The sequence below is a fragment of the Eumetopias jubatus genome, unplaced genomic scaffold (genome assembly GCF_037043125.1).
Source record: "Eumetopias jubatus isolate StellerSeaLion01/CBP00866 unplaced genomic scaffold, mEumJub1_p1.0 scaffold_15, whole genome shotgun sequence".
Classification (NCBI taxonomy): domain Eukaryota; kingdom Metazoa; phylum Chordata; class Mammalia; order Carnivora; family Otariidae; genus Eumetopias; species Eumetopias jubatus.
The window spans coordinates 90883439-90908849 of record NW_028274821.1 but is presented as its reverse complement, the minus strand read 5'-3'; the positions used below and the strand labels follow the sequence as shown (position 1 = coordinate 90908849).

The following is a 25411-nucleotide window of genomic DNA, read 5'->3' as shown; positions in this document are numbered from 1 at the left end:
ATCTCTTTGGATTTTGGCTACCATGCTGTTTGCTAACCCACCCAGTTCCATACCATCTGTAGTTCTGATAAACCTGCCTCATTCGTGTATCTTTATTCAAACCTTTGACACATTTAGTTCTTGGGATTTCCTCGTTTCCTGGTACCTTCCTGTTACTTTGCTCTTTTTGAGACTGCTAGGATTTGGAAAATTATCTTAACCCTTTCACATGAGTTTGGATGGTGGAGGCTCTGATGTTATTACAGAAACAAAAAGTTGGAGATAGTAAAAAAATGTTAAGTATTGAACTTAGTAGCAATAGGTTGTTAACATTTGTAGCTGTTAGAGCTTACAGTGGGGTTCATACACACCATGTGCAGATTCTTGTATCTCTACTTTCTAAACCAGAGAACTCTCTCTTGAGTTTTGTTATTGGTATGGATTAATACTTAGGGATTTTTATATTTCCACGGATTTCTGGAAAATTGTCTTCTAGGAATGTAAAGGTTCTCTGAACTTTTAACTTGGCTCCAGTACATCACTAGAATACTCCAAAATCTATACTTTGAAGGCCTCGATAAATTTTTGTCTCTGTAATTTTCCATCAGTATTACACAGTTTTGAGCTTTCTCTATAGTACAGTTGTGTATTGTGTGATTTTTTTTTTACTAAGAAAGTGCTTTCGTTTCATATTTTTTATGTGTCAAAGATAAAGTTGTTAAGAGTGGGTTCAGATTTGAGTTTAGTCAGTAATTGATAAGCTGACCAGGAGAACATTCTCCATGTGGTGGAGGCACATTTTAAGTTGGAGACGAGGGTCACACAGGAGAGGCCTGAAGTGTTGTTATTTTTCTTTAATCTTTAGATATTGTCTCTTCTGGATACAGGTGCAGAATGAGCACATGTTGTTGGTGTACGCCAGGTGGCATTTCCACCGTTGACTTCCTACAGCGCTATGCATCCGAGACCCACTCCAGTGAGTTTCAAACAGCTGATGAAGACCTCTGCTACTGCTTAGAGTGTGTGGCCGAATACCACAAAGCAAGGGATGATTTACCATTCTTGCATGAGGTAATTTACATTTGATGGACAATACTTTTCAGAGCTTGATTACGAGGAAGAGGAGAAACCTGAACTCTTTTGGAAGCATTCAGGAAACAGGATTGATGGATGGAATTGAATTGAAACCTTAAGTAGAATTTTGGGATCCCTCACTTTTAGTCATCGTGATATAAAACAATTTTATGAAATGACGTATGGGGTTTTTTTCAGTTTATGTTTTTAAGTATATTTGACAGTGTTACATTCATGTATCTGAATGGCTTGGGTTATTTTATTGGTTGATTCTTCTCTTTTCATTTTTTAATGGGTAAATGGTATAAACTTCTAAGGGCAGGTGTATTTGCTGGTCATCGTAAACAAAGGGAAACATTTTAAATATGTGGTTTTGAATATTTGGTTTATTACATGAAAAACAAATCAGACTGTAGAGGTATGTGCAGATATATAGAAAGGAGGAGAGGTTGATTAGTTATGAATCTGTTGAGAAAACCTTTGCTAAGTTTCCTAGTTACGAAGCTAACCAGTGTCTGTGCTAAAGGTAATGTTTTAAGGTGGGTACCAATGGCTGGACCGTGGAAGTGAAGACAGAGAAGGCCTGGTCATGCCTTTGACAGAGAAGCTCCAACTTCTCATCCCCCCCCTTTTTTGGGGGAGTGGGCGTGGAGCCCAATGCAGGGCTTAAACTCCTGACCCTGAGATCAAGAGCTGGAGGCTTAAGGTGTCCCATCATTCCCTTTTTAATAGTTGATAAGGGATGTTGAGATATTTATAGCAAAACTCTTCAAGGGCAGTGTTTACACATCTCACATTGTATGTACTCATATATCATAAAAGTGACCTTATTTAGGGACTATTTTCTTCAAATCTCATGCGGTGTCTTATTACTTCTTTAAACCTCTGTTGAAAGCTTTCTAAAAAGATCATGACATCCAGTGTTTTGATGATAATGAGATATAAAGCGCACTGCCCATTTTTCTTTTTCTATAGGTTTTATGGGAATTAGAAACCTTACGTCTCATAAATTACTTTGAAAAATCCATGAAGGCAGAAATTGGAGATGATGATGAATTGTATATAGTAGACAACAACGGAGAGGCACAACTGTTTGACTTTACCGGCCAAGACTTTGAAAATAAGCTTCGAGTTCCTCTTCTTGAAATACTGAAATATCCTTATCTGCTTTTACATGAGCGTGTTAGTGAGTATCGTGGGTGTTCTACAAGTTTTATCGGTCTTTTATAAGAATTGTAAAAGCTTAGTTTTATCTGTATTGAAACTCTGCTTGTTAAACATATAATTAGGATACTTCATACTTTCTCCCAACATTTTAGTATGGAAGTTTCCAAACATACAGAAAAGTGAACGATATGCTGAACACCATATATGCATCATGTAGATTTTCCAGTTGCTAACATCTTACTCTATTTGCTTTATCACAAATTTATTCATCTATCTTTCAGTTAATTTTTGTTCTTGTAATTTGTCTATAGCAGAGTTTTTCTACGTTGGCATATTGACATTTTGGACTGGATACTTCTTCATTGTGGGGGCTGTGCTGTCCATTGTAGGATGTTTAGCAGCATCCCTGGCCTCTATCCACTAGATGCCAGTAGCCCTTCGCCCTTCCCACTACGCATGTTGTGATGACAACCAGGCTGTCTCCACATATTGCCAGATGTCCCTTAAGCCTTGGGGGGGTGCGCCATGGAGGCAAAACTGTCTGTGGTTGAGAACTACTGATCTGTAGTAATTTTCACTAATTACCATGGTGTGGCATATTATTGGTGCCTAGATTTGGTTCATGTATATTTGCATTTCTTAATATGAATCTCCTAAAAGTGAAGACATTCTTGTGATCTAACAAAATAGCAATACCTTCCCTCCCTACAAATAACAATACCTTCAAGCTGTCTAGTATCTAGTCCATATTCGGATTTTCCCAGTAGTTGTAAAATGAGGTTTTTGGCTGGTTTGTTTAAATAAGAACCAGTCAGGGACCATATGTTGCCTTGGTTCATATTTTGTACATCTCTTTGAATCTAAAACTGTCAATTTGTACACATACACACTTCCCCCCCCCCCCCCATAAGGTTGACTTATTGAGACCATATAGTTACCCTGTAGAATAATGTATAATTCACTTTCTGGATTTTTTTAGATTGCTTACCTGTGATATTATTTAACTTCTTTATTCTCTGTATTTTCAGTAAACTGAAAAGTAGATCTAAAGATTTGGCTAGATACATCAAATTCTTTCTAAATAAGTTTTAAATAATTAGGTTTTAAAATTCTAACAAGTCAGTTTTCAAGCATTTATTAACGGATACTTTGTCCAAGAAAAGTACATAAATGATGATTTTTCACCAAACACACCTATGTAGCCAGCACTCAGAACAAGAAACAAACCATCAATACCCAAGCACTTCCTTCATGCTTTTCCTGTTGTTATCACTGTTTCCCAAAGCCATCCTCCGTCACTAACAATATTCTTTGAAGTGTGAGAAAGTAAAGTTGATTGAATAGGTAGGGTAAATGTAGTAGTCTATTCAGGACACTTCTGAAAGGGTGGTGTAGAGATTTCCATGAAGTAGCAGGAATCAGAACAGTGTAAGCATAGATAGACTTAGGGAACTGCATTGAGTCCAGAAATGAACCAGCCATATTTGGGAAGCTTGTTTGATGATGGTGGCTTCTCAAACCAGTGGAGAAAGTGTATTAGTCAATAAAATAGCCATTTGAGGGGAAAGCTCACTTTATCACTAGTACTAAATAAAGTCCACATGGATCAAAATGTAAAATGCTGATGGAACTGGACTGATAGGCATACTTCTAAGAAGGTACCCTATGGGTATAATTATGCCAAATGTAAGAAAAAATGTGTATACCAGTAAAGTCAGGGTAGTTTATAGGAACACACCATGACCAATCACACTAGTTTTTCAGATAGGTAAATACTGTTACATGATCAGCATTTTTAATGTTTCATTTAAAAAAAAAAAAGGAAAGGAACAACTTTATTTACTTACAGAACAACCAAAGGAGCCATATTTAGGGGGTCTTGATAAGCTGATAAGATTTATGCCTTTTATTTACTGGCTTATTTTTTTTTTATTTAGATGAATTATGTGTTGAAGCACTTTGTCGGATGGAACAAGCTAATTGCTCCTTTCAGGTTTTTGACAAACATCCAGGCATCTATTTGTTTCTGGTCCATCCCAATGAAATGGTGAGTATGAGTAGTAGGCAATGAAAGGACGTATTTTTTTGCACATATAGGTAGCTATAATAGAGGGTTTAGATGTATATTTTGTTTAAAATATTAAACTGTTAAAAATGTATAATCACACCCCTCAAAAGGTAAATGTTTCTGGGAGCAGCAATGGAGCAGAAACACAGAGCGATAAACAGTGGAAACCTGTAGGCCTGGGTAGCTGTAGGTAGCCGGGGATACAGTTCATCAGGATAACAGAATTCCAAGTGTCCTCCAGGCAAGGCAGAGGGCCAGGGTCAAGGCCTGTGCTCAACATAAAGGTGAGATTCCCCTGCCTGTGAAAGAAAATGGACAGAAAGTATAGCAAGGTGCCCTCTGGGCCTGGCCTTTTACAGCTGCATAGCAGTAGAGGAAGCAGGTCCAGCCGAGCCTACGGGACCTGGGCCAAGCCCTGACAGGCTTTGTGACTGAGTCTTTAGTGTCCTTTAAGTGACCAGTGGTTGGGAGTCCTGAGCTGCTGGTGGTAGACTGCTGATGAAGTCCTTGAGAGAGAAGAATTCAGAAGATGTTGTCAGGAATATATAAAGTTGATTGAATACTGTGGTAAAGTTTATTATTTAAAAAAACCCACTAAGTTCAAGGAAAGTGAATATATCAATAATAACTTGAACTAGGTGGTATCAACGTGATGAGGTTGGCAGGCAAGGAGACGAAAGATGTGAGAGCATGCATGTGAGGTTCTCATTTGGATAAGGGCAGAGCTAGGTAGTGAATTATCTTAAATAATGCATTTATTTAGAAAATGCTTTAAAAGAAATAGAAGAAGTTCATACATATAAACAGGTTTAAAGATACCTTTTTGTAAAAAGTTTGTGCAAAAAGTTGATGTAAGAGATGGAAAAACAACTAATAGGCAAATACCTAAACAAAGTGGTGAAGCTATTGTAATAAATAAAATAGACATTTGGATAAGGATGGGTAAGGTTACTACATAATAAAAATTCAGTTCATCAAGACCATATAGTATTTTTAAACAAGTAATATGCTGGTTAAAATAGGCTCAAATAGATGATAACGCGGTTATTTGTAGAACTACAGGAAGGGATAGTAGACTCATTATTGTAAAAGATTTCCACGTCCTCTTCTTCAGTATGGAATCAGTAGATCAATAAAGACCCCAGCAAGGAAGGGAATATGTATATAAGGTAGTTTACAAACGTAACCTAATGAATATATATGTGAACTGGGCATCTAACCATTTTTTCAAATACATGTTGAACATGACAAAAGTGATGATCACATACTAAGCCATGATAAATGTTTCAGCACGTTTCAAGGACTACCATGATCTCTGATCATAACGCAATTTAGATAGAAGTTAATGAAAAGATAAATGAGTTTCCGCATTTTGAAATTAACATATGCTAAAAAAGAAATCATCAAGACTTAAGAAGACCCAGAACCGAATCCTAATGAAGATGTTACATAAAAAAATTACAGGATGTAGCAAAAGAGGTTCTTTCAGGGAAATTTATAACTTTAAGTAATTATAGAAATCTTCAAAATTTATGAGCTGATTTTTCAGAATAGATTATCCTGATTCTATATACGTCCTTCCAGAAAGAGAATACTCTTAAATTTATTCTATGAAGCAGGTAACAAGATACAAATAACAAAAACATAATAACGTAAAAACATAAATAATAAAAAGACATAATAAAAACAAGACACCTAAAACATTAAGGGTAAAAATCTTAAAATATTAGAAAATCTATAAATAGAATTTCACCTTACTAACAAGTTATAAAACTCATATGGTTGATTGGATGCATTTGATAAAATTCAGCACCCATTCAGATTAAAAATGCTTAGCAAATTAGGAATGGAAGGGAATTCTATAAGCTGTTGAGTTGTATCTGTAAAAAACCTAAAGGAAACGTTATCCAAATTGACTAACTTTTAGTGAGGCGTTCCCTTTAAAATCAGAAATAGACAAAGGTGCTCACTATCACCACTTTTTGTAGAGTGTTAAGTTGGGGTTCTGGTCAATGCAGTAAAAAAATTAGAAAAATTAGAGGCATTAGAACTTGAAAGGAAGAAGTAAAAATGACATAATCTGTAACAAGATCATTTAGGAAACCCCAAAGAATCTACAAGTTTTGAGAAATAAGTGTTTAACAGGTGATTATTTACAGAAGTCTGGTATTTCTGTACACAGCCAGCCAAAAATTAATAAAAGATAAATTTCCATTTATTACAGGTTCAGAAAATAGTAAATACCCAGGCATAAATCTAACAAAGATATGGAACTTCTACAGGAAAATCATAAAACTTAATTAACACATGAAAGAGAACCTAAATAAGTAAAGACCTTGTGTTTTTTGTTTTGTTTTGTTTTTAAGATTCTATTTATTTGAAAGAGAGAAAGACAGCAAGAGAGGGAACGCAAGCAGGGGGAGTGGGAGAGGGAGAAGCAGACTCCCAACGGAGTAGGGAGCCTGATGCGGGGCTCAATCCCAGCACCCTGGGATCATGACCTGAGCCAAAGGCAGGCGCTTAACGATTGAGCCACCCATGTGCCCCTAGACCCTGTGTTCATAAATAAGAAAGCTTAGTAATAGAAAGATCTGTCAGTTTGCCTCAGATTTATAGATTCAGAGTGTTTTTAAATAAATTCCAGCAGGGTTTTATTTTTTATTTATTTTTTTTTAAAAGATTTTATTTTATTATTTGAGAGAGAGAGAATGAGAGAGAGAGAGAGCACGAGAGGGAAGAGGGTCAGAGGGAGAAGCAGGCTCCCCGCAGAGCAGGGAGCCTGATGTGGGACTCGATCCCGGGACTCCAGGATCATGACCTGAGCCGAAGGCAGTCGCTTAACCAACTGAGCCACCCAGGCGCCCTCCAGCAGGGTTTTAAATGTAACACGTTAAGATGTTTCTAAAGTATGCATATGGAAGAGGAAGGATCCACAGTTGCCAAGACATTTCTGAGGATGAGGGAGACTTACTATAAAGCTCTGATAGTTAAGACAATGTAATATTGATGTGCAGACAGATGCTTTGGCCAGTGGTATAGAATAGAGACTCAAACAGACTCATATTTAGATCTTTGGTATTTGATAGAGATGATGCATCAGATCAATGGGGAAAAGAAGGACTGGAAATGGAAATGATACAAAGGTATCTCTATGGAGAAAATCATATTTTTAAGTCATATACTTAAAACATCAAGTATTTAAACACTTCAGGTTAAATGTCAAAAATTAAGGGGCGCCTGGGTGACAGTCGTTAAGCGTCTGCCTTCAGCTCAGGTCGTGATCCCAGGGTCCTGGGATTGAGCCCCGCATTGGGCTCCCCGCTCCGCGGGAGGCCTGCTTCTCCTCCCACTCCCGCTGCTTTTGTTCCCTCTCTCACTGTCAAATAAATAAATAAAATCTTTAAAAAAAAAAAAAGTCAAAAAATGGCCAAACTCTTGGCAGAAAATACAGGTATATATCACTGAGATTTTAAGGAAGGAAACCATTGGTTATAAAAGGAAGGCTGATAAACATGACTATATCAAAACTAAGAACTTTTGTTTATCAAAAGCTATCTTAAAGTGAAAAGACCAGTTAAAAATTGGGAGAAGCTGTAAACACTAACAAAACCCCAAAAGAAAAGTGGAAGAAGACCTGAATAGGCATTTCCCAGAAGAGGAAGTTTCTATGGCTCTTAAACATATGAAGGACAATTTGACATTAATGACAGGGAAATAGTAAAACCACAGTGAGTATTGTGTAGTGTGTGCTAGTTTGAGGCTATAAGTATTAGGATGTGGATCTGCAGGACCTCAGTGCTGGCAGGAGTGTAAATTGGGGCAGCGCCTTGGAGATTAGTTTGGCTTCATCTAAATTTGAACATTCCTATGTCCCGTGGTCTAGCAGTTTTTTTTTTTTTTTTTTTTTAGATTTTATTCATAAGAGAGACAGAGAGAGTGGCAGAGGGAGGAGCAGGCTCCCTGCTGAGCAGGGAGCCCAGTGTGGGACTTGATCCCAGGACCCTGGGATCACAACCTGAGCCGAAGGCAGATGCTTAACCATCTGAGCCACCCAGGCGCCTGATCTAGCAGTTTCATTCCTGAGTGTATATGTAAGAGAGATACTCTTGATCATTTGTAACAGGAGGCATATATAAGAAATTCCATAGCACACTACTTAGAATTCACAAAAACCTGCAAACAACTGGGATGCCTGGTGGTGGGAGAGTCCATGAATAAACTGTGAAATATCTTCATGGGAATATCATGTAGCAATCTAAACAAACTATCAACTTGAAACAAAATAGGTGAATCCTGGTAATATAACATGAAGTGAAATAAAGTTTCAGAAGATTCTATATAGGAGGAAACCCTTTTTATAAAGTTAGAAATAAAATGAATATTTACAGGTAGATACCACAACTATATAAAAAATAAGGGGATGAAGAACATGGTATTTGAGATGATGGTCACCTCAGGTTGGAAGGGGCAGGAAGATGGGGGGGGATGGGCCCCATATAGTTAGATGCATGTTACAGTAAAGGAGCCTTAGTTTTTGTGTTGGATGATGAGTTTATGGATGCATGTTGCATTAATAAAAATTTAAATTTAAAAGGCTACGCATGGACCAAAGATAAAAGTGTGTCATGAAAAGGTTATAGTCTAATTCTGAAGTTTTATTCCCTAACCCTCATCCAAAAAAAGATGTCAGCAAAAGACTTCAATTTCTGGCAGTCTAGTGTCTCTATAAACTGAAAAATGTTCCTCCTCCAAAGCACATCCCCAAAAGGGATGGAGGGGGAATGCTGAAAAGGCAGGGCGCAGTGGGAAGATCTAATCTCAGTTCGCTCTGTTGGAGAAGGAGAGAATCAGGGCATGATAAAGAGGTGACGGTGCATTATTTTTCAGTCAGTGAAAAACGCAGATAGCATGCTCACAGGTCCTGAGGCGGAGAAATAAAAGAAAAACCCCCACCAACGCGCACTGTAGTAATACTTCAGGATACTAAAGACAGAAAGGCTTTAAAGGAGCTGAAGAAAAGACTACGTACGAGAGAGCTGCAGTTAGCTTCTCAGACACAGGAATAAAACTGACGATGGAACAGTGTCTTCCTGTGCTGAAGAATGGTAGCTGTCCATCTAGAAGCAAGTGCCCAAGAGAGAAGGTGAAATAGAGACCTTTCAAACAGCTGGGGTCCTTTACCACCAACAGTCTGTGCAAAGTCAGCGTCAGCCTTTTCACATTGTTAGCGGAATCCTAATTATTACATGACATACTGCTTTCTTGGATAAAGGCTTTTCATGACCGTGAATATTCAGGTCTGCTGTGTTTCGGGTGCAGTATTGTGTAGTTTCCGGATGTTAACTCATTAAAACCTTACAGCCCACAATTCATAGATGAGGAAACTGAATCAGTCACACAGACTAGCGTGTGGTGACCAGGGTGTGTAGATAGGCAGCCAGGCTCCAGAGCCCCTAGGTTTGGTTTTGTTTTTTTAACTGTTTGGAAGTATTTTCCCACTTTCAGAAAATTCTCAGGAATAAAAATAGTAGAAAATACCTGTATCATCTTAAGCCATATTCACTAATTGTTAGTGTCTCCATTTGCTTTATCATTTGCTTTCAAGTGACACAGCTTTTTTTCCTGAACCATTTGAAAGTCGGTTACATCCCTCTGTGTGCTTTGCTGCTAAATACTTCATGTGTATCTCTTGAGAAGAGGCTCTTCTCTTTCTGTAAGGACAGTGTTACAAGCTTCAGTGAATTTCGCACTGATTTAGTAAAAGTCTGTCTTCCACCTGTACTATGCGCTCTCCAGCATTCTTTGTAGTGTTTCCCCCCTGTGCTCCAGTATCCGGGCCAGGATCAGCTCTTACACGCAGTTATGTTGCTTGAGTCTCCCTTTATCTGGACTGTTGTTTGCTCAGCCTTTGTCTTTTATGACATTCTGAAGAGTACTGTCATCCCTGTCCCCGCATCTTCTATCTATCTATTTATTTATTTATTAAAGGTTTTATTTGACAGAGACACAGCGAGAGGGGGAACACAAGCAGGGGGAGTGGGAGAGGGAGAAGCAGGCTTCCCGCCAAGCAGGGAGCCCAATGCGGGGCTTGATCCCAGGACCCTGGGATCACGACCTGAGCTGAAGGCAGACGCTTAACGACTGAGCCACCCAGGCGCCCCTCCCCGCACCTTTTAAAAAATAGAATGCTCCTCATTTTTGGTTTGTCTAATGCTTCCTAGTTGTTAGAGTCAAGCTATGCATTCCCAGCTGGGGTACTCCATAAAAGTGATGTGACGTTCTTCTCAGAGTGTCCTATACAGACGCACATCATATCATTTGCCCTTTGTGGTTATGTTAATTTTGATCAGCTAGTCAAGGTGTTGTTCAGTTTCTTCACTGTATAATTTCTGTTTTTTAGATACTGGAGATCACAGAAATGCCCTGCTCCTCACCAGAGTTTTCTCCTATATTTAGTGCTAACTGATGCTTTTGCCTGAACCAGTTTTTCCAAGATTGTGAAGTAATTTTCCCATCCAGCACTCAACACATTTACCAGTTAACACGTGACATTGATTGTACTAGAACCAGGAGCTTTTGCCTTTCTCTCATTTTTTTTTTACCTATTTATTACCAGTATGGACTCATGCATTCCTTTGTATCTTTTCCAAAAGTTTAAAATTCATTACTTACTTTGGCATAGAGCCAGTCCATTCCAACGTCCATTAGCTCTGTTTTTCAAACTTTTTTGACCATAACCTATGATAAGTGTTTTTCATTGAGTACACATAACATATGCATATGTGACACAGACATTTCCCAAAATAATAGTCCTAACATGCAGGATGCACGCTGATATTTTTCTGTCTATGTTACTAGTTTTTTAAGGTTGGTCGTGATTACTGAATTTAATTCATAGCTTACAAGAAAATTTTTTAAAGATTTATTTATTTTAGAGAAGGAGCGAGGGGGGCGGAGCTTGGTTGTGGAGGGACAGAGGGAGAGGAAGAGAGACTCTTAAGCAGACTCCACACTGAGTGCAGAGTCCGATACAGGGCTCTATCTCATGACCCTGAGATCATGACCTAAGCCAAAACCAAGAGTTGGATGCTTAACCGGCTGTACCACCCAGGCACCCCTTGCCCACGAGAAATTTAAAATCACTTGCCTGTGCTATATTGACATTTAGAGGTGACCTTTGATTTCTTCTGAGGCTCCACTTCCCCCCCCCTTTTAACTTTCTATTAGGAAAATTACAAACATACAAAAGTAGAATGATACAGTGAACCCTTATATATCCATCAATGAGCTTTGTGAGTTATCATTACATAGCCAATATTCTATATCCCTTTGGGTTACTTAGAACAAATCTTAGACGTCAGAGCATTTCATCCATAAGATACTTGAGTATGTCCCTAAGGATAATGACTTTTTAAAAAAAATTCGTATCACCACACCTAAAATAATTCCTTAATATATATATTTTTTTTATGAGAAAATTTTTATTTGTTATTTGAGAGAGAGCACAAGCAGGGGGAGCTGCAGAGGGCGATGGAGAAGCAGGCTCCCTACCAAGCAGGGAGCCCAAAAGGGGCTTGATCCCAGGATCCTGGGATCATGACCTGAGCTGAGGGCAGATGCTTAACTGAGTGAGCTACCCAGGTGCCCCTATATATTTCTAATCAGTGGTTAAGTGATTATCTCAAATGCTTTCTTAGGGTTCAAATCAGGATAAAGTAGTATGGTCCAAGCATTGCGTTACTAGTGTCTTAGGCAGTCCCTTAACCGACTGAGCCACCCAGGCATCCTGTATCTTAGGTCTTTTAAAATCTATACAGAATCCTGTTTTCTTAACTAGGTTCTTGCTGCATGTAGACAATTATTTGTTGAATGAAGTAGTGAACATGTTATGCCTTTAGGTTCGGCGTTGGGCTATCCTGACCGCAAGAAATTTGGGAAAAGTGGACAGAGATGATTATTATGACTTGCAGGAGGTTTTGACTTGCCTTTTTAAAGTCATTGAATTGGGGCTTTTGGAAAGTCCAGACATTTATACTTCTTCTGTTCTCGAGAAGGGTAAACTGATTCTTCTGCCCTCACACATGTACGATACCACCAACTACAAAAACTATTGGTTAGGTAAGTACTGTTCCTACACAAATATAACTAGTATTTTTCATAATTCTTAATGAGTATCCTGCAAAGGAAGTGGTTTCTTGGTGATCTGATCAAGGATTTCATAGTTCCCATTTCTCGTTCTGTTGTTAAATTGACTTAGCCATTACACATCCTGTTTTTAAACATTATTTATCCTAGAAACCATCTTTGTAAGAGGTACATGTTTGAGTATGGGAACTAAATCTTTTATTTAAAGCAATACTATATATAACAAGATAATAGTATAACAGTTGGCTTTAATGGGATTTGATATATTTTAAAGAGATTTTCCCATCTGTAAAATACTCCCTGGCTGAAAGAGATAATAGCTTTGGTTTTTCAACAAGTTCTACACTGACTCAAAATAGTTCTACCTTACTTTACTGATTCTGAGTCTTACAGTCATGTGTCATATTTGGCAGTGATGAGTACTCAGAATATGGTGATCTTAAAATTGAAGGCACCTTAGATTTGAGGAAATACAAACTGTGTGGTAGTCAACATAACAGTTGTTTTCTAACCAGTTCGTACCATTTTCCCTTTTTACTTTCAAGTCAGTCTAAAGTCCTGTTACTTGGGAGCAGTTGTGTATGACTATCTCAGACTTAAATGTTTGAGGAACTGGATACTGGTTTGCTTCATTTTACCGTGTTGTTATTTTTTTTATAATTTTTTTAAGGACTTTTATTTATTGAGAGAGAGAATGATAGAGAGCATGAGAGGGAGGAGGGTCAGAGGGAGAAGCAGACTCCCTGCTGAGCAGGGAGCCCAATGCGGGACTCGATCCCAGGACTCCAGGATCATGACCTGAGCCGAAGGCAGGTGCTCAACCAACTGAGCCACCCAGGCGCCCTCGCCTTGTTACTCTTTTGCCAACTAAGCCAGAGAAGGCATGAGAGCAGTGTTACTTAATCAAGTCAAGAAAACGTTTGTCAATGATCTTACAGGTATTTGCATGTTGCTGACCATTCTGGAGGAGCAGGCCATGGACTCACTATTGCTGGGCTCAGACAAACAGAATGATTTTATGCAATCAATACTTCACACCATGGAGAGGCAAGCAGATGGTAATAACCTTCATTTGCTAAATGCTTTTGAATACTGTGATGTGCCCTTTTAAAATACTAGTGTTATTACAAGAATTTGGGTGTATGGTGTGGACAAAAGAAGAACGTTTGTATGGTTAAGTTACGGATTTAGATTTTTAAATTGGAAGGGACTTCTAGAGTTTAATTTCAGCACCTTACTTTCATAAAAGAGCAGACTGAAGCCCAGGGAAGTTAACTTACTGTTTCATGTTGAAATGCCCAGTTAGTGGTAGAATCAAGACTAGCAGGGGGCGCCTGGGTGGCTCGGATGGTTAAGCGTCTGCCTTCGGCCCAGGTCATGATCCCAGGGTTCTGGGAGCAAGCCCCACATCAGGCTCCTGGCTCAGCGGGGAGCCTGCTTCTCCCTCTCCCTCTCCCTCTGCCTCTCTCCCTGCTCATGCTCTCTCTCTCTCTCTGTGTGTATCTCTTTGTCTCAAATGAGTAAATCAAATCAAAAAAAAAAAAAAAGACTGACAGATAAATTTCTAATGACATGGTAGTTAAAATTGTGGAGAAAGCCTTCCCTGTCCTAGGGTCTTCCTTTTTCCTGGTTCTTCATTTCACTTTGGTTCTCTAGGGTTCCACTGTCCAGCATGGTGACTGTTAGCCAAATGTGGCTATTTAAACTTAACTTAAAATTAAATAAAGAATTCAGTTTTGCAGTCCCACAAGCTATACTTTGAGTGCTCAGTAGCCACATGTAGCTGGTAGCTACTGTATTGACCAGTGTAGATAAAGAACATTTCCATCAGTGCAGAAAGCACTCTTGGACAGTGGTGTTCAGATAGTCTAGAAAACAGGGTGTAAAATTTGTAGTCATGTTTATTATTAGACCCTCACTTTCTTCTCGTGGTTGTATCAGGCTGATTAGGGAGGATCTGTACTGAATATTTCTAATCTTGATGAAGGAGTTGATAAAGATCAAGGATGCCAGATCCTATGAAAATAGAATGAATCATTTTTCCCCCACATTCACTTCTCTTTAGACAACTCCAGCGTGGATATAAAGTCATTTGTGCAAGATTCTAAAAGAGCTATGTAAATGTTACTCTTTGGGGGGGGGGAGGGACAAGGGGCTCATATTTACCACAGATGGGAGGCCAGTTGGGGAGGAGGTAGCAGGTGGCATAACCACCTTATACAGCATACCATTGTGGTCCACCATCAGATCAGCGATGGCCTCAGTTCCATCACCCCCCAGGCTGACTCTGGCGCCTACCTGACTCTGCCTGGCCACCACAACCCCTCGGGACCATTCAGAGGCATCACTGGAGGGTGTGTGGTTAGTTGAGCAGCTGGTAGTTCTCTATGTATCCTCACTGGTCACATTTCTTCGGTGGAAGGCATTCCTGACTCCTCTCATGGACAGGCTTCATATTGCTTTGTGGTGTTCCTGGAGCCTGGATGGGGTTGGCTTGTTCTTGGGGCGTCAGAAGGGGCTTTTCTGTGGCTCCCCTGCGCCCATCTCTGCTGCTGGCTGGGGTGCCCACATCTGCTGAGCTTCCTTTAGTACCTCTGAGCGGCTGTAGTTAAGAGGCAGTGACCTCCCTGCTGCCTCGGGAGCTGGCCCATCTCACGGCGCTCCTGCTCATCCCGGAGCTGCCTCAACCATGGCCACCACCATCCCCAGCCCCGGTGCCACACCACGCCCAGTGCCCCCCCAGTGTTACTCTTTTTGTGGTCACATACATTTTCTTGCTACATTATTCTTAAAGTTACTACTAATTCATTTACCAGCATTTACTACATTAATAGTTCATTTATTTGTGCCTTGCCCATACAATTCTGTCTTCTCCGTTAATCCAGCTCCCCTAATGTTCTTCAAAACAGGGAGTTACCTCTTTAAGAAGGCTTTCATAACGGTCTTCAAACTGACGACTTTGTTCCTTACTTGAGAGCTTACTGGGCATAAGACACTGTATCAGTTGCAGGAAAGGACAAGAAAGTGTGTGAGAAGGTTTACACAAATGCCTGTGGTAAAGCAAATAGAGTTTAAGAGCCCTGAAGGAAATACAGCAGAAAGTTCTAGGTGATCAGATAACCTATCAGTAACAGTGAGTGGGAGCACCTGTGTCCAGAAGAGTGCTAGAGAAGAGTAAGTGACCACGGAATGTTTGATGTAGTAGGAGCATTTGTGCTGGGCTTGAGGATGGAGGATTCTGAGAGGTGTTGCTAATAGTGAAGGCATTCTGGTTCTTACTTGGGAAAAAGCCAGCTGTTTTTGCTGTAGATAGGGTGTGATTATGGGAGTGTGCAAAGTAAAGCTGGAAAGAAACAATAGAGTAGGATCTTACAAGAAGTGCATGACTGAGGACTTTGAATTTTCTTGGAAGACATTAAAGAGCAATTGGAAGGCTTTTGAGTAGAGCAGTATTTTGCCACTGCATATCTGATAGAGGAGAGGGAAAGGACTGGAGGTAAGAGCTTCTCAGTAGTGGGAATTCCTGCCATTTGGATGAAAAGTAGATAACAAAGCCAAGTTGACATATGGATGGATGAAGGGTGTGTGTATCTGCTTAGCCTAATATTAGCTAAGGGATTCAGTTCTTCACAGCAGCCAAATGGCACACATAATTCAGATCATGCTAAAAACCAGAATTTCTTGTATCATGGGCTTTGGTAGGAAGGGTTGTTTCAGGTATGGCAAACAGGGTGAGAGAGGTGAGTTTACCTAGACTCTCAATTTGTTCCCCATTAAAAAAATTTCCTAGGGGTGTATAGTATTGCTTGAAAAAAATGCAAAATCAGCTTTAAAGTTTACTAGGTTTTTAAAACCTGTGTTTTTAAAACAAAAAGTGTTGGCAGCACTTTATTTTAAATTAGCTGCTTTGATTTCAGTTTTTTTCCTACCCAGATAAAGAATGCTTCATTCTCAGTATGTTTTAGCATCTTTTTCTGATCATTTTGTAATCCAGCAATTACTCCACTGTATTTCAGATGATAGTGTGGATCCTTTTTGGCCAGCCTTACACTGTTTCATGGTGATTCTGGATCGCCTTGGATCTAAGGTCTGGGGTCAACGTATTGATCCTATTGAGGCATTTCAGACCATTATCAACAATGTGAGCTACAATAAAGAGATCCAAAATATACGGAACAGCTCTGTAAGGTTAGTTCAGTTAATGTGTCAGTATTTTAAAATAATCTCAGTGAGGAAGTCTGTTGTAACTGACTTAACAATAGGGTTTTTTCCTTTTTGCTTTTTTTTTTCGTTTCAGTAATTTCTGTTTATTCTTACTCTTTAAGGACCAAGTTAGAACCGGAATCATATTTGGATGATGCGACTTGCAGCCAGATTGTATACAATTATAATCCCGAAAAGACCAAAAAGGTATAAAACAGGTTGAGAATTCAGATGATCCTGTATTGCCTTTATATTGTGTAGGTGATGTTGTACATAATTAGTTGAAGTACTGATGTTATGATACATAGCTATTCTGAATCCACTGCCGCATAAGGGGTTTCTGATTGAACAGATGTACATGGGGAAAATGGACTGTCACTACAGGGTGCACACTTTGGAAGATTAAGGGCAGGTTAGGAAGGGTGGAAAGGTTACAGGTTGAGGGAGATAAGTGACATGACTGGAATCGAAACCTGCTAATGGAAAGAAGATGAGGTGTACTCATGAATCCTTGACCTCGACATTGACCTATGTTTTCCATTTTTGGGGCATATATGTGAACCAAAATAGGAAAACTAAGCGATGTATTGTTTAATAGCTATGCATTAAATCCATCATGAATTCTGTTTGCTTATCTAATGTCAGTATTTCTTTCATTTTAGGATTCAGGGTGGAGATCAGCCATTTGCCCAGATTATTGTCCTAACATGTATGAAGAGATGGAAACATTAGCCAGTGTGCTTCAGTCAGATATTGGTCAAGACATGCGTGTTCATAACAGCACCTTTCTGTGGTTCATCCCTTTTGTTCAGTCCCTCATGGATCTTAAGGATTTGGGTGTGGCTTATATAGTAGAGGTTATTCATCATCTGCACTCCGAAGTCAAGGATGTCCTCAACCAAACAGATGCCATGTGTGACAAAGTTACTGAATTTTTTCTTCTGATTTTGGTGTCCGTGATTGAGCTGCATAGAAATAAAAAATGTCTGCATTTGCTGTGGGTTAGTTCCCAGCAATGGGTAGAAGCCGTTGTAAAATGTGCCAAGCTACCTACCACTGCATTTGCACGGAGTTCTGAGAAGTCATCTGGAAATTGCTCTAAAGGAACAGCAATGATATCGTCTCTGTCATTGCATTCAATGCCATCAAATTCTGTACAACTGGCTTGTGTGCAGCTGATTAGAAGTCTCCTTAAAGAAGGTTATCAGCTTGGGCAGCAAACTTTATGTAAGCGATTCTGGGATAAACTCAATTTATTTCTGCGTGGAAATTTATCTCTAGGTTGGCAGTTGACTACTCAGGAAACCCATGAGTTACAAACTTGTTTAAAGCAAATTATTAAAAACATAAAAGTCAAAGTACCTCAATGTAACACTTTTGTGGATTTGAGTCCTGCAGGTAAAAGCTCTCCGGCATCTTACAGTAAAGAAGAAAGTGAACAAATAGAGAGGAGATCCAATAAAGATCTGCACTGTCTGGAAAACTCCAGCCCAACATTTTCTAAAGAACCAATGAAAGCTGAGGCATATCAAATACAAGAGAATATATTGATTAAAGCAAGCAACACTATAGAAGAGGATAATGAGCAAAATTATATAAAAGATTGGAAACTAGAAGATCATCTCTCAGCCGAGTCATGCATAAAGAAGAGTAGTAAAAACGTTTTCACTGAAAGAGCTCAAGATCAAGTTAAAATAAGTACAGGGAAGCAGAAGTCCGTGAAAGAGAATTGTACTTCAAGAAATGTACTGCAGAATTGTACTTCAAGGAATGGTCCAGAAAGGGGATGTGACAGAGGAATAATAATGTCAACACGTTTGTTGACTGACTCTAGCACTGATTCTCTGGAGAAGGCATGCACATCAAATGAGGATTTATCTTTCAAGGATGATGCTCTTGGCAAAACCGCAAAATCAAAAACTAAGGCACATAAAGATGAAATCTGTGCTAAGTTATCACATGTAATAAAGAAGCAACACAGGAAAAGTACTTTGATCAATAATACTGGTAATTTAGAGGAAAACCTAACTGTGTCTAACATTGACAGTTTCTATTCAAGGAAAGATTCAGGAGGTCAGAAAGGGGATGGCTTCATGCACAATCTCTCTTTAGACCCTCTCGGCATTCTGGATGAAAAAAATGGGGAACAAAAATCTCAAAAGAGTTTATTGCTGAAAAAGAAACAACTGAAGAGTGAAGAGTTAGAGATTTTCTCTTCCCATGAAAACAGCTATCAAATACAGGAATGTCACGATGATAAAGATTTGGTCTCATTTACGGAAGTGACCAACACTTTCGTGAGGAAAACGTCTCCCTTCAAAGATCCTGTGACTGTTCTTGAATCAAAAGATAAGGAAATTAGCAAGAATACCAGTCAGATGTCTTCTCACTTGAGAGAACAAGCTCCTGGCCTCAGTCCTCAGTCTGACACCTTAACAGATTCTCAGATAGACAGAGACCTCCACAAGTTATCTTTAATAGCTCAAGCCAGCGTTATTAAGTTCCCATCAGATTCAACTCAAAAAAGCTCATCCCAGCTACAAAGGAGAGTGAAAGACGACAGAAGATGTTTCCCGGCTGACCAGAATAATACTGGGGAAGCCTGTCGGGGCCAGATTATTATTATTTCAGATTCTGATGATGATAATGATGATGATGAAGGAATTCTAGGTTTGGAGAAACGTATTAAACAAGATAAAATAGGCATCAAGAAAGAATGCCCAGAGCAGCATACTTCAATAGCTAGTACGAATGTGGAAAAGAAGTTAATAAAGGAAGAGGAGACAAAGTCCCTTTTGCAGTTTGAGGAATCAGATTCTCAGTTTTTTGAGTTTGAAAGTCCATGTGAAGTGTTTTCAGTTTGGCAAGATCAGGAACCAGACAAGAATTCAGTTCAAGAAAGTGAAAAAAACTCTTGTTCGACTGACATAGCTGATATCACAAATGATTGGGGTTATGAGACAGATTATGTATCTGAAGAGGTTATTAAGAAGGTAGCAGAGGGCATTGAAAAACACACAGAGCCACAGGGTAGTATTTCTGTTGGGGAATTCTGTGAAATTGAAGTAAAAAAACGTAAGAGAAAACGATTTGAAAAACCTATGGCTGAAGGTCCTCTAAGGCCTTCACCTTCTGATAGAAATGAGGACCAGCCTGATATTCTTAATGAGAGAGGTCTGACTGAAAATGATTTTAAAAGTATGGACCTAAGGACAGTGAGTCCCACTTCAGGTGTTCAGAGAGACAAAGACACTACGGTTTCACTAAAGAAGTCTTCTCCAAAGCTTCGTACTTACTCCAAACCCATTAGAAGAGTCCCACTTTCTAAAACTCCTAAGAAAACACATTCAGATACCAAGAAAGGGCAGAACAAAAGTTCAAATTATATAAGTTGTAGGACAACTCCTGCTATAGTTCCACCAAAGAAATTTCGCCAGTGCCCTGAACCAACTTTAACAGTTGAGAAACTTGGTCTGAAGAAGGCTCCTCGTAGGGCATTTGAGTTGTCTCAGCGATCTCTAGAGTGTTTAGTTCGGTTACGCCACCATGGCAAAACTGTTGGAGTGGTTGATACTAGCAAAAAGACTAAGTTAATTTCTCCTCAGACTCTCTCTGTCAGAAACAATAAGAAACTGCTGACAAGTCAAGATCTTCAGTTGCGAAGGCAGATGAGACCCAAATCACAACAAAATAGACAAGGACTTTTGGATTATGAAAATAAAGATACTACAAGAGCAGGGCTGTGTACAGCACAAAATTCTGACATACCTGTCCCAGAATCAGATGGTTCAGATTATAGTTACAAAGGAGGAACTGAGGTGGTTGCTAACAGCACTGGGAAACAAACAAAATGTGTGTCTTCGGAACCAGAACCCATGAAAACAAAATATGTGTCTCAGGTGACCAATGATGCTTGTCTTTTGAACCAGTCTGCTGCTGTTGTATTGAATGGAAGAATACCAACAAATGAAATCATTGTCTCTGCTTCGGCAGACCCCTTAGGCGGTGGTGACCGAACAGTACATCATTTAGAGTTGGCAACTTTGAAAGACGGAGAGCCTGAATCCAACAGTGATACAGAAGATGAGAATATATTTCTAACACAGCACGATCCTGAAGATATGGATTTGTGTTCACAGATGGAGAATGGTAATGAGAAACTCATTGAAGTAGTTCATGGCAAAGATACAGCTCAGGTGGAAGAAGATTCTGTAAGTCAGCCTCAGTTGGAATCTTGGAATAGCACAAAATGTAAGTACAAAGATTGTGTTGAAACCCCAAAAAACCAGGGTGACTACTGCTCAAAACACTGTGAAGCTAAAGCAGCAGATGAAGATGTATTTCGTAAACCTGGCTTGCCCCTTTCTGCATCTAAGCCTTCCAGACCTTCCACTGCGAAGATTTTTAGCTCAAGTAGTACTTCACGAATTGCTAACCTTTCCAAGTCTTTGGAAAGTACCTCTGCACTTCCACCAGCTCTAAAAAATAAGTCAAATGGGGCACAGGCTGTTTTGAAAGTCCCACAGCCAGCCTCTCTGGTGTCTCCAAAGCCAGGGGGTGAAGTGAAGAGTTTGGGCAATGTTTTTCATCCCCAGACTCCAAGTAATTCCAGCAGGCAAGGTTACAAACTGACGTTTGGTGAAAGCAAATCCTTCTCGGCTTCCTCTCCAGTCCACATTCTCTTGTCATCACAGTCCATCTCTGACACTTTTGTCAAAGAGGTCTTAAAATGGAAATACGAAATGTTTGTGAACTTTGATCAGTGCGGGCCCCCAGCAAGCCTTTGTCAGTCCATCTCGAGACCTGTGCCTGTCAGATTTCAAGATTGTGGAGATTATTTTAATGTTTTTTTCCCTTTGATGGTATTGAATACTTTTGAAACAGTAAGTATATTTTAGTTGTATACCTGCCAAGACTTTGAAGTTGCTTCTTTTCTTATTTTGGGAGTGATTAGAGTACAGTTAAAATAACCTAGTTTTGATTTAGTTGTAGCTTTTAGATTACGTGTTGAATGGACATTTGTGCCAGACGCTGTTCCTAGTTGCTGGTGATACAGGGGAAGCACTTTCTTTTTTTTTAAAGATTTTATTTATTTGAGAGAGAGAGAGAGAGCACATGAGAGGGGGGAGGGTCAGAGGGAGAAGCAGACTCCCCGCTGAGCAGGGAGCCCGATGCGGGACTCGATCCAGGGACTCCAGGATCATGACCTGAGCTGAAGGCAGTCGCTTAACCAGCTGAGCCACTCAGGCGCCCGAGGAAGCACTTTCTTAACCTCTGCCCTTCTGGGACCTCCCGACACAATTCAGAGTGCTAATGAACCAAGTCCAGGGGTAGCACAGGAGTAAGGGTTTTTTTGATACAGAGGTAAGGGAAGACTTCTCAGGAGATGGTCTCCGTAATATAGACCTTTACTGAAGTTTTCTTGAGGAGGTGGCAGGGGGTAAATTACATTGAACAACAAAAAGCAGTAAATCCTCGATTTCTCTTTATATAATCTGTCTTCCTAGTTTCTTACTCATCCTAGCAGTTGCTCTCTCCCTTTAACTGTCTCCCCGTCTCCCCTACCTTAACACATCCCATTCTGGTTCTTCTATCTTCCTTCCTCCCCCTGACTAGGATTGCCAAATAAAATACAAGATTCCTAGTTAAATTTGAACCTCAGAAAAATAGCTAATACTTTTAAGTGTAAGCATACAACTGCATTTTGAAAGATGTTTTTGGTATTCTCAAAGCAGGTTAGGGGTCAGAAGTTAGATTTTTACTTTTTCAAGTTACTTAAAAAAAAAAAAAAAACGAGTACATAACAACCTGAGTTTCTTAAAAACAAAACCAAGAACACTGAGGTAAATATTTGTGTATTCATTCACCTGCAAGATATTTGGGTGGCTGATATGTGGCAAGTTTTATTACAGGCCTGGGGGGTAAAGTGGTGAATATGGCAGACAAGGTCTCTGCCTTCTGGATGTGATGGTTTCAGATCAGGGGAAGGATGCTAGTGTGATTTAGCGCATAGGGCACTTCTGACAGAAAGGTTTGACAGTCTCTGCAAGCGATAGTATTTACACTGGGACCAGAAGGAATCCACCATGGGAAGTATATTCCAGGCAGGGTGAGGGCAGATACAAAGGTGGAATCAAGCTTAGTGTGTTGAAGGAAAAGGAAATGTATCACACGAAGGGGCAAGTGTGCTAGATAAGATCATCAAGTAAATTGTGAATATTTGTTATAAAGCTTGAATCAAAGCATCCTTAAAATGTACTTTTATATCAATTTCTGCCCCCAGTTTTAGCCATTGTTTTAAGATTTATTTTACTAGTATTTCAGAAGCATTAGAAACAACTAATTGACAGAGGATCTTTAGTATCTCCATAACAGCAAAGTGAAATACTGATTTAGTATTAGGAGAATTATTTTCTTCCCATAGAAGAATTCTTAGCTCAGTGAGCGGTGTATGTAGTTAAGTAAGCTGGGGAAAATAAATTTTATTCATTTTGAAGCTTATTTTTTAATCTTTATTCTTGCTGGAAAGCAAGCCATTCATGGCCCTTAAATTTAGGACAGACCTGTTTTTTATTTTTCCCTGAATTAAGAGGTAATCCTATATCCCTCTATAAGATCTCTTCCTTTCAGGACATTTTCGTAGCTCTAGTCTTTTCAAAACAGAATAGGCACAAGTTCCATTTATACATAGAAGTTTTTTTTTGAAATGTTTATTTTTTTTTTTTAAGATTTTTATCAGAGAGACAGCGCGCAGGCAGAGGGAGAAGCAGGCTCCTCGCCGAGCAAGGAGCCCGACGTGGGACTCGATCCCAGGACCCTGGGATCATGACCCAAGCCAAGGGGAGACGCCTAACCAACTGAACCACCCAGGCGGCGTCATACAGAGTTTATTTTTTATGTTTTATTTTTTATTATTTGAGAGAGAGCACGAGCTAGTGGAGGGGGTGGCTGAGGGAGAGGGAGAAGCAGGCCCCCCCCACTGAGCAGGAAGCCTGACATGGGGCTCTGTCCCAGGACTCCGAGATCATGACCTGCGCTGAAAGCAGACGCTTAACTGACTGAGCCACCCAGGTGCCCTTTTATACATACACAAAGTTTGAAATAGTCAAATACTTTTGTAAAAAATGGCATGCACCCCTCACTCTCTCAGTAACCATTTTTTATTCTTCTTTTGATATCTACTTCCATATTTCTAAATAACATGTCACTCTTGTGATTTCTTAACTTTTGAGTTTTGGGCATCTTCTCTTGCTATAGGAAGTACCCTTTCTTGCAGCCCTACATTCTCACATACCTTTCCTGTTCCCTCATCCTCATTACAGAGTTATTTTATGATTTTTAGGTCAGTGTTTGTTGTTTTGACTTTATAAAAGTACCCACAGCTAAGTCATGTAGTATGCTGTAACTGCTTTTCCTTTCCTTCCCAACTCTTGGTTTTCTCTGGATTTATTGTCTCATTTAATTTTCTATATACTTAAAACTAAATTAGCTTCAGACTCTTGGATGTTTAAATCTCTCATGATCAGGTACATGAAATAATCTATAAGTTTCGTATTCTTGGTTTATGATGGTTATCCTGAAGTACTCACCATCCTCATCCCGGGGCTTGCATTTCTTTCTTTCCTGTGTTGGATCTCTGTCTCTTGTGCCCCTAGTTATCTTTCTTGGTTAGTCCATCATTTTAGCAAAGCACAGTCTTCCAGCTTCCTGAAAAAAGGATGTGTGGATGATAAAGTTTTGAAACCTTGTATGTCCTAAAATTTCTTAAATTTTCTTATTTTTTCTACTTTTCATCTCACTTTTCTTTTTCTACTTTATCAGAGGCCTTCTCACCTATTTTTTTTTTTTAAGCATACTTTTAGTTTCATGGGACTCTTGTTCTCTGAGGATTCCATTTTATAGGATCCTATTCTTTTCATGAGCATGGCATTTTTTAAATTTATTTTTCATTTTTTTAAAGATTTTTATTTATTTATTTGATAGAGACACAGTGAGAGAGGGAACACAAGCAGGGGGAGTGGGAGAGGGAGAAGCAGGCTTCCCAAGGAGTAGGGAGCCCGATGCGGGGCTCGATCCCAGGACCCTGGCATCATGACCTGATGGCAGACGCTTAATGACTGAACAACCCAAGCACCCCATGGCATCTCTTTATTGTCTGAAGTTTGTTAACGATAGTTTTAAAGTCAGTTAAAAAGTTCTCTTTGCATGGTTCCTGTTTCTCCAATTGCTTTTTGCCTGTTCGTTTTAGTGTATACAGACCTTATATATTAACTCTTTTCTTCAGATAACTGATGATTTTGGGTGATCTCACAATTAAGAACAGGACACTGAAAAGCAGATAGGAGCATTATTCATAGTAACCAAAGAGGGGAAACAACCCAGATACCCACTAGCTGAAGAATGGACAAAATATATTAATGTACATAGAACGAAATACTCAGTTGTAAAAAGGAATAAGCCATTATCTGCTACTTTTACATGTTCATTGATGGACCTTGAAAAATTATATATAATAACGTAATATTATATAATATGTATTATTGTTACTGTTATGCTAACACCTAAAACTAATATGTCAGGTACACTTCAATTAAAAAAAAATTTTGGTAAGTGAAAGAAGTCAGGTACAGAAGGCCATATATTGTATGATTCCATTTATATGAAATGTGTAGAATAGGTAAATCCATAAAGACAGAAAGTAGATTATTGGTTACCAGGGTTGGAGGAGGAAAGGACACTCCCAATAGGTATAGGGTTTATTTTGAGATGATGCAG

The 25411-nt window shown here is 39.3% G+C and overlaps 1 protein-coding gene across 5 annotated transcripts in view; it reads left to right on the top strand.

The window, feature by feature from the left end:
* The window catches only part of SETX (senataxin), an 83776-nt gene that overhangs the window by 5959 nt on the left and 52406 nt on the right, over positions 1 to 25411 (top strand). For all 5 annotated transcript variants that reach the window (XM_028090488.2, XM_028090490.2, XM_028090487.2 and 2 more), the window contains exons 3-10: positions 867 to 1050; positions 2029 to 2239; positions 4158 to 4267; positions 12187 to 12406; positions 13372 to 13491; positions 16450 to 16621; positions 16759 to 16843; positions 17299 to 21519. In XM_028090488.2, coding sequence (XP_027946289.2) covers positions 874 to 1050; positions 2029 to 2239; positions 4158 to 4267; positions 12187 to 12406; positions 13372 to 13491; positions 16450 to 16621; positions 16759 to 16843; positions 17299 to 21519 — 5316 coding nt within the window. In that variant the 5' untranslated portion in view covers positions 867 to 873. The remainder of the gene's footprint in view (positions 1 to 866; positions 1051 to 2028; positions 2240 to 4157; positions 4268 to 12186; positions 12407 to 13371; positions 13492 to 16449; positions 16622 to 16758; positions 16844 to 17298; positions 21520 to 25411) is intronic.